This window comes from Liolophura sinensis, chromosome 1 (genome assembly GCF_032854445.1).
Source record: "Liolophura sinensis isolate JHLJ2023 chromosome 1, CUHK_Ljap_v2, whole genome shotgun sequence".
NCBI lineage: Eukaryota > Metazoa > Mollusca > Polyplacophora > Chitonida > Chitonidae > Liolophura > Liolophura sinensis.
The window spans coordinates 26,149,063-26,163,309 of record NC_088295.1 but is presented as its reverse complement, the minus strand read 5'-3'; the positions used below and the strand labels follow the sequence as shown (position 1 = coordinate 26,163,309).

At 39.8% G+C, this 14,247-nt stretch overlaps 2 protein-coding genes across 2 annotated transcripts; one reads left to right on the top strand and one right to left on the bottom strand.

Annotated features, from left to right (window-relative positions):
* The first annotated feature begins 2,091 nt into the window (after window positions 1-2,091).
* On the top strand, window positions 2,092-2,743 carry LOC135473608 (protein TANC1-like). Its single transcript, XM_064753505.1, is given in 2 exon segments — window positions 2,092-2,460; window positions 2,462-2,743. Coding segments are annotated over 2 exon segments (651 nt in total).
* Window positions 2,744-5,331: 2,588 nt separating this feature from the next.
* LOC135473506 (uncharacterized) lies at window positions 5,332-6,315 on the bottom strand. The gene has a single exon (XM_064753394.1). It carries the CDS (start codon window positions 6,313-6,315, stop codon window positions 5,332-5,334), a length of 984 nt encoding a protein of 327 aa, XP_064609464.1.
* Between the last annotated feature and the right edge of the window lie 7,932 nt (window positions 6,316-14,247).

The following is a 14,247-nucleotide window of genomic DNA, read 5'->3' as shown; positions in this document are numbered from 1 at the left end:
ATTAGTTTCATCATTTCCATATTCTTAACCTTAACTGTAATGACCTTGGCAGAATATATTCCTTATAAGTCTTCATGGATGTTGGTGTTTTTCATACACTAGTAGTCTAAACGTGGGACATAGGACAAATTCTCACACAGCGCGTGAATTCAATTCAAAGAGTGAATAGTCAGCCTTATTTATTGTTCTTTGATGCTTTCCAGTTTATTTGCATTGAAGAGTCGGTCGTCGGGTTTACCTCATGGATTCAGAAATCATACCCTGCATAGGTCCTTAGATAGATTTTACCCAGTTCATGTCGTATTGTGAGAACAAAATTAGATCGTGCCAAAACCCAAAAAGGTAGAAAGTGTTCACTACGATATTATAAAAGTGACAGGAATATGGCCATATTACCCTGCCGTGTTATTATTATATTGCACATGGGACATTCTCACCAGGGTTAAACAGTGGATCATGAACATTTGTTGATAATACTTTTTGTAGATCACCTTTCATAGATAACTCATATACCCTGCCTACATATCTTAACTGTGGTGTTAATGGTCATTTAGCGGCCATGTTGTCACAAAATGACATAAACACACACCTGATCTTCAGTTATAGTTATTAAAGAATTGCATTGTTTGTTATTTTTCGACTTTTTTCTTCAGATGAAGAATGACACAGGGAAGAAATCGGCAAATTCAGGTGTGGTCAACACAGCTAACATACTATTTAAAAGATTTGTTTGTTCTGAAATGTCAGTATGTATGGAGACATTTATATAGAAGAATACATTTAACACGACATGTTTATAATATATGTCTGGTGTTCAGAAACTAGAAAGGCGTAATAACCTTCCATTTCGAATATAACAACAACCAACAATTCCTGTACAAAACATGCTTATTAAACGATGCTCGTCACATGCCAAAGACAGGTAGGCGTCAGTTTTCAAGTAAGAAAATCAGACTTATAACGAGGTGGAAAGGGCGATGTTTACATCAGTGCCCAGTGGCCTCCTCCATTTATACATCTAGCCGCACACGGTTTGGTATATATAAGTGAAATATGTTGGGGGCCTAGATGGCCGAGTGGTTATGTTGCTAGCACAGCACAAAAAACTCAGGAGACTCTCACCAATGCGGTCGCTGTGTTCAGGTCTGTCTCCGAAAGATCTGTCGGTAACCTGCGAATGGTCGTGGGTTTCCGTTGGCGTCTGCCTGTTTTCCTCCCACCAGAATGCTGGCAGACGTCATATAAGTGAAGCAGTCTGATTACGATGTAAAACATCAATCATACAAATAAATAAATTAAATATGATGTTCAATTTTATTTATGTCACTAGAAGCACTGTGTCTGCCTCGATATATGGAGGGGGGGGGGGGGGTAATTATATATGTGTGGTTACGCTAGGCAATGTTCTGTTCATTGCTTTACCACAGAATATACAAACGTTTATTTCGCGGTTGTTCTTTACACAGAAATATTTTCTTACAATGCTGGCAATTATATGAAAATTTACACTACGTGTATATTCCCTGAAATTATGATGTTACAATCCAAAAGTAAACAGGTAGTTACTGACTAATGCAATACAAGAACCAAAACGTTGTACTAATCTTATTCTGGGAGAACGAACAGAACAAATCGTAACACCAAGTTGACTAGTTCATTGATTCATGAATGATATACAATGGCCCACAGAATGACTGTTTTGGGGATAGAAGGTTTATCAGAAACATACTCAAGACATTGACGTCAAGTAGTATATATGTGATTATTGAAACTATTGCTATGGTTCTGAGAATCAGTTGGCGTGTGTCCCTACTGTTGGAAAACAATCAGTGTCACACAGCGAACAATTGTGGCACGTATCAAGTGTAAACTGTATACCAACACCTCATTTTCCTTGACACTTGGATTTCAGGTTGCTAGAGTGTTGCATACATATCTGTGTATTTGTAAATATGAATGTCTCTAGGTCCACCCCCTTGTGCATGTGTGTTCTTGCCGTGTTGATCACAACGTTCCATGAACTGCTATACCAAATATCTCATACCGCTGTCAATTCGATCAGTGGTTGGGTCCCAGACAGCCATTAGTAACATGGGTTCTCGAGCTCTTTTGAAGGCGGTCTCGGCAGGAAGACCTAGGCAGGTTCGTCTTTTGTTGGATTCCGGTGTGGATCCCAACGATACGGATGATTTGGGACAGACACCTGTGATTTCGAGCCATCTTTATCGAACATCCAAAAATCGAGAGAAGATCGTGAGAATGTTGTTAAAACGCGGTGGTGTTGTGAGTCAAGCAGACGTCGTTGGCCGAAGCGCACTTCTGTGGGCATGTTTGTATGGCAGAGAGGCAGAAGTTAGTCTTCTACTAGAGTATGCGGATCTCGATCTGGACCTTAATCGATCAGACATTAATGGACAAACCGCTTTGTTCCATGCGGCATCTAGCGGCAACGCTGCCAGTCGTCAAACTGATGGTGGGCGCCATGATGAAGTACGAGCTCAGCGTGGACGTCCCAGACCACTGTGGCATCACGCCATTAATGCAGACGGTCCGGCTTGGATACGATATCTGCTCCAGTATACTAATCCATCATGGGAAAGCAAGAACAGGCTTGCGGGCTAAATACCCAGAAGATTTCATCAAAGCTGAAATGTGGGCTGTCAAAGCTCATTGTAAACGAGAGACTGAAGTGCGCAATGTCACCGCTTTCCCGCCAATTCTTTCACAAGCTTCCAAAAATTAAACTGCGGTATCGAGAAAATCGGGCCGCTAGATCTCGGCTATTAATGTCCGCGAAAAAACCCCGATTCTTCAGACGATGAATTCTGCGTCACGGACAATATTACAGAAAAACACGTTCTGGACTCTCAGATAAACAGGTGTCTGGGAGTACAGCCAAGTCAGGATGTGCCGCCATCTATACTGGGCCATCTGCCTATCTTCGTCATCAGAAAGCTTGGACGGATCAGACTCTGATGATGTCGACTGGTTTTCCTTCCCAGAGATGGAGAACAAAACCCGCGTTTTTCAGCACTAAAGAGTTACACAAGCTTTATGCTATACACCAACAACAAGCCTCGCCCTCGTACCGCAAGGGGGCGCCAATCAGAACAGCGGAAATGTTCGTCAAGGAGACGGCCTCTTCGAGTGAAGCAACCATTGACAGTAAAAGGGGTGAGTAACTTGTACTCAAAAATGTATCGGTGCACAACATGAATTTTGCAAAGTTTCATCTGACCGGGTACAAATGTAGACATCAAATTCATGTTAAGTTACAAAATTGGGCAACAAATTTGAGTCAAGTTAAATCAGAAAAAAGTAGGCGTCCAAATCTGAGTGAAGTTAAAATAGTATAAATTTAGGTTCCAAAGTCGTCTCGAGTCAAACCAGTAAAATTAGGTGTCAAATTCGAGTAAGGTCTAACTGGTACAAACATAAGCGCCAGTTTCAAGTCAAATGAGTATGCATCTTATGTATAGAAGAATCTAATTAAACATTTATGTTCTTCTTTTCCATCTTGGAAATTTTGGAAGGCCATGCATTTCTGTCATAATGTCATTTAATTTCTGTTTTCGCATTGACGATATATGGCTAGTGTAGAAAGCTGTGCTTTGAAACGTAAATTTGAAATCGTATGTTTGGTTTATTGGCATTAAACGCCAAGTTCTTGAGCTTTGTCTTGTCTCTCGTCACTAATGCTTACTCTGTCAATAAATCTTTTAACTTCTTTTTTTCTTCTTTTTGGGCATATGTGCAAACTAACGAATATTTCTTTTTAACCGTCGTGTAAGCGTAGTTTTGAATAACGCTATTTCTGTGTCTTACTATACAATGTGGTATTAAATGTCACTGAGATGAACTCTGTAAATTGTCACTTAACGCTTTGCATTTTCTTAACAGGCAGACTTTCCAGAACCCAATCATGGACAAACCTTAAAGGAAGGATGGTTTCTAAAAGGGGCCTATTTCGTTCACGTGACAACCTTAATAACACCGATGATAAGGACAGTTCTGACTGGGGGGCTTCTACCGAATCCAAATCTAGCGTCGCTGCCTTACCAGTGATTAATGAACAAAAGATAAATCTTATCCAATCAGTGATGAAAGGATTAAAAACCGGCCATTCTGTGGCAGAACGGAAGTTGGATTATTCATCGATATAGAAACTGAAAATTTAATCATGGATGAAATGACAGATGAGATACTTAAGAATGCTGATATGGAATGGGTTCCTTGAGCCTCTATACCATCAAAATTTTAAGATCACACATAGAACGAGTCAGTGTATACATGCAGACATATCACCTATGGTTTGATCATCATAAATCATATCAACTTCGTGGAATGTACATGTTGGCTACATTATAATATATATAAAACTGATATACCATGCCATTGTTAGTCATGACCTCCCAATGAATCGTGTGGCAGATAGTATATTATATTGCTTGAAAAAACATGAATTACAAAGCACTATTGGGACTTGGATATTTAATTATTCTGTCCTTTGTTTATTTGTGTTATGTCTGGGGAAAAAAAAACACCACACGAGTATTGTCGCCAAGGACGAGCAAACAGCGAGAGATGGGGAATTTACAAATTCAATGTCCAAAGCCGGGCTTGAACCCGCACCCCCTGTGTCTTAACCACGGCGTCACTACTAGGTTTGGACTGCATCATCACATGTATCTTTCAGCGCTTGGATAACAAGCGTCTTAATCACGCACGAATGACACATTCCTGCTAGTGGCTTTGAAAAAGAAATACCACGTGTGCAAATGACTTCATAAATTATAGTTTACCTTTAACATAACTTTCGTACACAAATGTCATTATTTGGGGATGTAACCACCCCAGTGATTACCATGAAAGTGTTTGTCGTATATTGGCAACACAACAGCCACTTTGGGTAAGCGAATTGTGATAAACCAGAGGCCGATTATACATAATGTGACTTATGTCGTAACAAAAACAATCAGTAGAAAAGTGAATGTCATTGTGCAACGGTACGGAAACAAGTCTGAACAGGACTGGTCGATCACCCTACGCAGATTGCTGAATCATCTCAATAGGGTACAATTAGCATTGCCGATAACACCGACTGAGTCTACTTCCCATATTGGTTTTATCCTTCATTTTTCGTCCGCAATGTTCAACAGTGTTTTCATATGGATCTTTTATGGAAAATAATTAGCCGTTTCCTTAACACAGCTAAGTCATGTAGTCAAAATACGGGAGAAACAAACATGAATGAGTAAACATATGAACAATGTTGTTAAGTGATAATTTATCAAACTATTAAAATGTGTCATCAGTCATTTCATAGCATATTTACTCCACTGCTGAAAGCTTTTTGGAAAGGCTCCTTATATCCCCACTTTTGAATTCACTGAGGATGTCTTTTCTGTTAATAGCGCTTGTTTCACGAGTTTGTGCCAAGTCCGATTTCGACCTTTCTACTTTGGTGACACTTTTACAATGGATAGAGTGTGAAGATCTCTTGCCCGATGTTGCTGACATTGGTTTGGCGGGAATGACGACTTTTGTCGACTGTTTTCGTTTCTTTGTCCGTGATGACGACCGACTGGATAGGGAGGAAGACGCCGAACCACGCCTACGCCAATCCTTTGAAGTATTCTGGTCTCCAAAGGTCGGATTCAAAGAAGAGTCTAGTTTCTGAAATCGGTCATCTTGTGCGGCTTTACCTTTGGTTAGGTACTTTTGTCCACAGTATTTTACGTGATGTTTAAAGGTTTCTTTGTTAAGAGCAAATGACATTGGAACGCGAGTAATAAATGTTTTGTTTTTATGAAATATGATTTCCGTTTTCTCGCGTTTCACTTCCATCAACGGCGGCAATTTACCATCTGTGGCATTTTTGGACTTGGATTTCAGCTGATAGTCCGGGTTCCTATACATAATATGCATACTCGTCGGTCGCTTGACGGCGTTTTTATCTAATGATGGCAGGTTCATGTTGTTCAAACTAAACTCGTCTTCTCTTTTCCATTTTCTCTGCTTCCTCGTCTGCTTTTGCACGAAGGCTCGCCGCTGAAGATCTAAGACGTTTTTCTGCCTTTCCCGCCGTAATGTGAGACTGGAAAGTTGTCTGACCAAGTGACGCTCTTGACTCGTGTTCTCGTACAAAATCACGTTAGAAATGTTGGTTTTCGGCAGAGCGTGCCGAACGCTGAGATATTCATTTGCCCGAACCGCTCTGTTTAATGCCGCACCTGGCGTTTCACTTTCGTCAGACGGCGCCATTTTGGCCGGCTGAACATTTTGCTGTTCTTCTGTTACTTCTTCAGTTGACATTCTTTCTCCGAGAAATTCTTGAATGTGTAAATACGAGCAACAACTTTACCTCGTTGTGAGAGCTCTCTCTCTCGCTCTATCACTGGATCAATCAAATCTTCAGTAAATTCCTACTTCAATCGCCCTCTAAGATTTCTCAAGCAATGTTGTGTCCAGATATGAAAATTTCATCCTCACGCACAAGCTTAGTTACCGGCCATAGGAAAGTCATAACTGTTGATACACTGCAGGAACATACTCCATGCTTCAACTCTGACATGAACCCGCATTAATGGCGTCTCTCGAGACTAAACTATACTGAGATTTACCTGTTGAAAGAACGAGTAATAATTTGTATACTTGTAATCCCAACTCTCTGTTCTGAGATTAATGTTGCTTGACGTATTCAGACTTAAATCCAGCGATTATTATTGGTTCATGTACCTGCTTGAATACGTTCCAGTGGCTTAACTAAACGGGTGGGCTTCTGCATACGTATAACTTTTGTTCAGTTTATACCTACTGGTCACGCGACGTACTCTGATTTCTTCGCGGTGTCAAACACCGTTTTTCTATCAGGCTCAATCGACCATTAATTAACACTTAAGTGGTCATAAAAATGCGAACGTGCCTGCAACAAAAGTTTCATTTTCAGACTCAGCTCTGGTTTTTCTTGGATTGGTGTTAAAGGTCCTTCAGTACATGCCACGTTAAACCTATAATGACCGTTCTGTGCACGCCATCAGTTCAACACTCATAACATTCGTGCTAACCTCATTACCATCCGTCATGCAGGACTTTAGGCCTTTTGGTTTTGGAGCTATATAGGAAAACGTAATACAGCAAGTATACAGAATTGATCCCTGTTATTTCTAGTGAAACTAAAATATACACTTAGTCCATCTTGGTTCGAACGCACTATCGTGTACCGACAGCTATAACGTAAATATATGTACATACATATAGTGATCTTTCATCTTAACTATCTGAAGTATCAAAGAGATCCACTTAAACGTGTTTATGGTTCGCTCTTCTTGTTGCTTCAAAACGTCGTTTGGGAATTGACATTATTACTGACACGGAGCGCCAGTGTTTCTTAACGCGTAGTATACGACTGTCTGCTTCAACGCATAGAATCGAGCTACAGAGCACATACAATGTCGGTTTATGTTTATTTATTTATTTATTTGATTGGTGTTTTACGGCATGCTAAAGAATACCTCACTCATATATATGCCGTCTGCGGGCATTTTTGTGGGAGGAAACCGACGGCGATCTGCAGGTTGCTGGCAAACCTTCCCACGTACAGAGGGAGAGGAAGCCAGCATGACTGGACTTGAACTCACATCGACCGCATTGGTTAGAGGTTCCTGGGTCATTACATTGCGCTGATACGCTTTAGTCCCATGCGGAATTATAAAGAATTTACTTGGTCGTAAAAGGAATCAAGGCCTTCATTTTGACAGGTCATGTGACCGAACGAATGACCAATCAGGCTTATCAAAGTGCTTTGGCCCTGCTTGTAGTTCACTCCAGTTATAACGTGAAATGGAGGAATGAATTTTAACCAGCGTAGGTGTCAATCCAAGGTGCGAGAAATTCTCGGTGGAAACAAGATTATTGAAAACAAAAAGTTTTGCAAGATTCGCTTAAGAGGGTTGTCTTTCAGGTTTACTGCGAAAGGCGCTAAATGATAATATATAATGATTATATATGATTGGATGTAAATGTGATAAAGCCAGAAAAAGTGGATTTAAAACGTTAAATTACTGTTTCCATGTATCCTGTAAGGAATATACTAGTACGGGTAACGTATAACATAAGATATAACTGGCTAAAAGCATGTATTGTAGGCATTTATCATGCCGTATCTATAATTATATCCCCCATCTCCCTGCTACAGATAACAGTTTAATTAATCACTTCTCCCCAGCACTATATCCCCCAATATCCCCCTTGCTGGTCTTTTAATCTCTTCATAAAATGTCAACACCAGGTCGAACGGCGTGTTTGTTTGGATACTAATCCAACCACAGGAAGCAATCAAGACCATGCTAGCAGCTATCTGACATTCCACAATGTTTGAGACCTGTGGGTTATCTCCCTTGCAATACACACGTCTATTCATTTCTGTAAGGAGAAAATACTATTTTTATTTCAGTTTATTTTACATATATTTGTTTATTTGACAATTTATAACTCGCGCTAAACAATTTGCCATGAGCGAAAAATTAGACGTATTTATCTTTGCTCAAAGCAGCCAAGATCTGCCTTCTTAGCTATGAAAACCATTATCGGACAGCGAATTTTCAATTGCCTTGCTTCCATTAATCTCAGGCCTTTCGTGGGATTAGGCAAAGTATACAGAGCTGTGTCCCATATGATCGTTGGTGACCACTTTCCTTTTACCAGTATGACAAGTGCCCCAAATGCCAGTAGTTTACTCTTGGCACTCTGATTTTCTCCACCATTAAAATACTGGCCGCCAATTTATAAGTGAAAGATTCTTCTTGAGAATGGCATTAAACAACATTCCAAAAAATAATTATAGCGATGAAAAATCGTGAATATTTTATGTACTTGTTTCCTAGTGTTGTTTGACGGTTTTTTCTGTGTAGAAAATCAGACCGTATCATGTGGAAGACAACTCTCTCTCACCGATTAGGACCCCTGTTGCAAAGCCGTTTCCAAGATTATGGTAACTTTAAACCCATGCCCTGCCATACTGAACGGTTAGCATTTGCAAGCGGAAAGATGCAATGTATTTTTTTAGTTAGTTAATGAGTTATTTTTCTTTATTTATCTATTTGTGTTAAACGCCGTACACAAGTTTTTACTTAAACTATGGTGGACAGGTTTATGAGTGCGGAAAACCGAAATATCCCGGATAAACCATTAGTCAGGTTTCTGTCATACATTCTGACTTCAAGTCACAGTCGAACAGGCGACGGCTGGATTTGAACCTGTTACCTCACTGCTCAGGAGCCGATCGACTGCGGGCGGGAACAAAACTTTAGTAGAATGGGTTACAAATTGCTCGTAAAGATTTTAGTCCGCTTTTAAAAACAAATGGAACTGAAATTTAAATAAGCACCTTTCTCTGTCGTAGAGCACGTGTCACACACACACACATCCTCCAAACCCTAGCATCATCCGTGGGCAGCCGTATTTTTCACAACAGAGCGTCTCGCCACAGTGTGGCAGCAATATTGATGAAGGGGCATTAAGTCATAATCATTTATTCATTTGTTCAAAATGGCACGTCATTTCACATCTGATCTATTCCTGATTTGCTCTACAGTTCCTTTGACGCTGAAGACAATCGTACAGATCAGACAACATGGACACTTTTAAAATATGAATTAATCCCAGTGTTATAAAACAAAAACAATTTATATTCCGACATGCTACACTATTACCATGCCTTTGCATGCCGACTGTTTGGTGTGCATCGAGTTGGCAGTTTGGTGTGAATCGGTATTCCCGGATATATCGAATGTCATATTACGATTTAAATGGAAGAAAAAATGATCAAAAATTTTCATTGTTCAATATAACAGTTTTAGGTAACATTACTTCCAACAGACTGTTTAAACCCCAGTTATGGGACAACAATGGAATTGGCATCTTTTATAAGGGGTTGTCGACATAAATATAACGTAAAACAGAGATGTAACACCATGTGTTTATTTGCATATATAGCCCATATGCACTAAAGATTGTTTGCAAAATAGGTCAAGTCCTGTATATGAGATAACACAAAACACAAATACATATATCATTCCACCTATATATACATCCAAGGTTTCATTAACCAGGCCATGTATCACGTGCAATATATCGTCCCACGTAAACTATGTCATAAATTAAAACCTTTCTGGTAAAAAGAAAGGCGCTACCGTTTTGGAACCAAAACTTTTCCTGTTTTCATTAAAGTCTCCATTACTGTTGGATCCCAAATGCGTAAACTCGTCTCGGTGTGTGGTTTACTTGAGCTGTTGTTTCCCTGTCGTGAAATCCTATACGATGGCGGCCTTGGTGAGCTCGAGGGGTTTCGTAAACCTGGTGATTTTTCATCGTGGAAGCTCAGCAAGGGAAGCAATTCGTACCGATTATAGTTCATATGATAGTTGTGATGTGATTCGAAGCGCCTTTTAGCAGCTAACTTCCTCGCCATGGTAGTTTGATCAACACTTGGTAATGATCTGGGGAAAGCCTCCATATACGCAGGAACAGGAAATCCACGAATCCTTTTCCTCGCTGACACGTATGCGTTCAAGGGTTCATTAAATCTGGCCGCATGTCTTGGACTATAGTTCTGTATTGTACTTACTGACACATTGTCGGAAACCCCATCATCATTATCACAACCATTCTCAATATCTAAAGACAAATGAACTTGATTCAAAACCGGGAACGCTACTTGCATTTCCGTCTGACGAGTTCCTTGGACATTTTTCTTTACCAGACGTCCCTTGGATTTAAATAGATGGCGATCTTTGACAACGCTTTCGTTGAACTTGTATAGATTCCGTGTATTTATACCCAAGTTTGGCAAAAACTCCCACGTGGAAGTTCGTCGTTCTCTTTCGGCAATAGATCCGGTGTTGTTATGGTCCTCTGTCATTTTGAACGCCCGACTATGATCCTGTTATGGAAAATAACCAACCGTACTTTGAAGCCTCATAACTCAAGTAACAAGTAATTTACCTGCATTATTCTCACAGGGACTACAGACACCTTGGAGACATGGTAATGAGTCTAACAGTTTCGCGTGCTGTATATGACGAGTCGACTGTGATATACTGTTTTAGACTTGTCCAGTACACCGATGCGAAAGGTTCAGAAGGATTGTTCACATCAAGCACCGTGCAGTCCACATCAAGCACCGTACAGTCTATGTAACAGTTGTCCAGTAGGCCTACACTCTAGCCTACTTCGACCTTGCATGCGACAAATTAACAACTTTGTGCTTAACACGTCTTCATGCAATCTCAACGCTGCCGTTCCAAATATCTCATACGGTTTCAGTTGATCAAAGTTCGCGTAAGGCGTGTTTGCCAGCAGGATGAAATATTAGCCACTTGTCTGGGCTCCGTGGTGACATTAGAGTAGTACTTGTTGACAGAGACGTGGGTTGTTATAGCCTGATAGGTACCTGTTAATCACGGCGTGACGGCTCAGTAGGTGGTACTCACGCCTTTATCTAAGGTCCAAACAATCCCCAGCCCTAATCTATCTGTTTGGTGTTAAATTATTTGCCTCACCTTTTCCTCGAAATGTTGTAACGTTGTGGTAGGGTGTATTTTTTCAGGTGTTCAAACAAAGCCTATCCCATGATCCCCAAAAGTGGGATTATTAAGGTATGTTTATTCGTTATTGGTGATTCTTGATTTCCTCAGGGCAAATACTCAGTTAAGGAATTATACTTCTAAAAGTTAAATTGTGATCAACCGAGCAGCAACTAGTGGCCATGGGGCTGGCATAGTCTCAAACGGCCTTAACTTGCCAGCACTGCGTTATGCAGCATTAACTTGACTTCCCTTTATCTTGCAGGCCTAAGCATCTAAATCGGTCAGATATTAAATGGGTATTCACTGGAGCGTGTCCAAGACACATTCGGAATGTAAGTTTTCATGACAGATCCATTGCGGTGTTTGGGAAGACCTTGTGAACAGTAAATAGGTTTTTGATAGAGTAAGAATAAACACAGCCTTCAAATGTACTCACAACTGCAAATGTCAGTGGAACTGTAATTATTTCATACAAATGCGGCATTCAGGCATCAATGATCCATTTTACAAATACCGTTATGACCAATAAAAAGGTGCCGGGCAAAACGAAAACCAATTTTCACACAGTGACAAGAAATGAATAAAACCCCGCTCAAGCTGTATCGAACCATTGTCCTTAATTCTGGTTCAGTCTTGGCACAGTGTACCTTAGATAAACTCCATTCATCGGAGGTGAATCAGATATATATGTTAAGCATGCGTACAAACACGACTGTGATGCGCGTACAATGTTTTCTCTTGAACAATGTTCACTCTCTTTTATTGTTGCAGCAGAGAATTATTTTTGTGGATCCATGTGTGTCCATTTGAATGAGCAAAAAGTTAGCGTTATGTTATTTCAGACGACATGTAAGTTAATTCAAGCACTGAAGTTGATTGAATGATTTATTGGTCCAGCATTACTTTTGTCATATTTAAACGGGTGAAATAGAAACAACTAATTACTCTTACCGAAACCTTTTACGACAATTAGATTTGATCGAAAACAAACTTAGCCGCCTCATCGCGTTGATCACACTGATTTTTGTGTCAAAGAAAACCGATCCTAAATCAAAGGAAGTTTTGCATTTGTGTAGCAAGGATAACGGTTTGATAGGGACCTTAAGTAATATCCAGTGGCATGGAAGCAAATGTAACTGTAAGTTTCTTTGCGTCGGATCATTGTCATGTTATAGGAAGTATAAAGCTTGGAAGTTCCCAGACTACCAATTATGAGCACTACATCATACTTAATTGGAGTCTTCCGCTGTCAGTAGTTTCGCTTGATGCTTATACAACACCATCCAGCCTTCTGCGGCAAACAAACGATATCCGATTGGATATTATTGTCCTGTATGCAACATGTACTTAATAACACGCTTAGACACGCTTAGACAAAGCCAGTCTTTGGCTTCAGTTGAAATGGGAAATTTAAGTCAAATGTTGGGTTTTAACCCCTATGGAAGTTAAAATTTGCATCATGTATTAATGGTTACGTTAAGAAAATATCACCATGTTCCGATTCACGACCCGTTACAGTAATGTTTATTTATTTATTTGATTGGTGTTTTGCTCTGTACTCAAGAATATTTCACTTATGAGAAGGTGACCAACATTGTGGTGAGAGGAAATTGGGCAGAGCCCGGAGGAAACCCACGACCATCCGCAGGTTGCTGGAGATCTTCGCACTTACGACCGGAGAGGAAGCCAGCATGAGCTGGACTTGAACTCACATCGACTGCATTGGTGAGAGCCAAGGAGGCTCACGTAATAGTAACAGTAATAGTAATAGAAGTTGTACTAGTAACATTTACCGTAAGCCAAAAATGAGTTTGTGGAATTGACTTCCATTACACACTGATTATTTATTTATTTATTTACTTATTTATTTATTTGTCTGTTTATTTATTTATTTATTTATTTAATTGGTATTTTTCGCCATAATCAAGAATATTTCGCTTATACGACGGCGGCTACAGAGAGATTACTCATGCAATCAGTTACCAATCACTTTACATACACCATAACTATATAAAAATACATTGTTGAAATCAACAAAAAGTTAGTTCAAACGGAGGATAAACTCATTCATCATAATTTCTTTCTTACAGTCATACAGCAGAATGTCTGTAATTGCCATGCAACATTACAGAAGAGATATTTGTGTTGAAATTCGTTTCAATTGTCCATTCATTTGACGTGTGCCTTTTCGTCGCCTTTTTGGCTGGAAAAAATATTAAAACGGACATAATGTGGAGTAATACAAAATTACATTGTACGCATTAGCTGCAGCCGAATAGCCATAAATGGCAGATAACTCATTCTCAACCACTAGTATATAGACAATATTTCACTAATATATAACATACAGTTTGAATGAAAAATATTACAAACTCCTATCAAAACCATCAGATGGGAGTTAACTGGCAATATACTGGTATTCAGGATGGATTGTAACCAAAGGAAAGTGTGAACCGATTTCATGGTGGACATGATATCTAAAGTAGGAAATTCACTGTAGGAGAGGGTAATGATCCTCCGCGGATATATATGTCCACAAGATGAGTCCTCAAAACACCATGTAAGCTTTGTCCAATTTGGGAGAAGGGGGCGAAGATCTAAGTGTAATAGAAATTGCCAGCACTTAAAACCTCGGGACCGTCCAAAATCTGTCTCATTC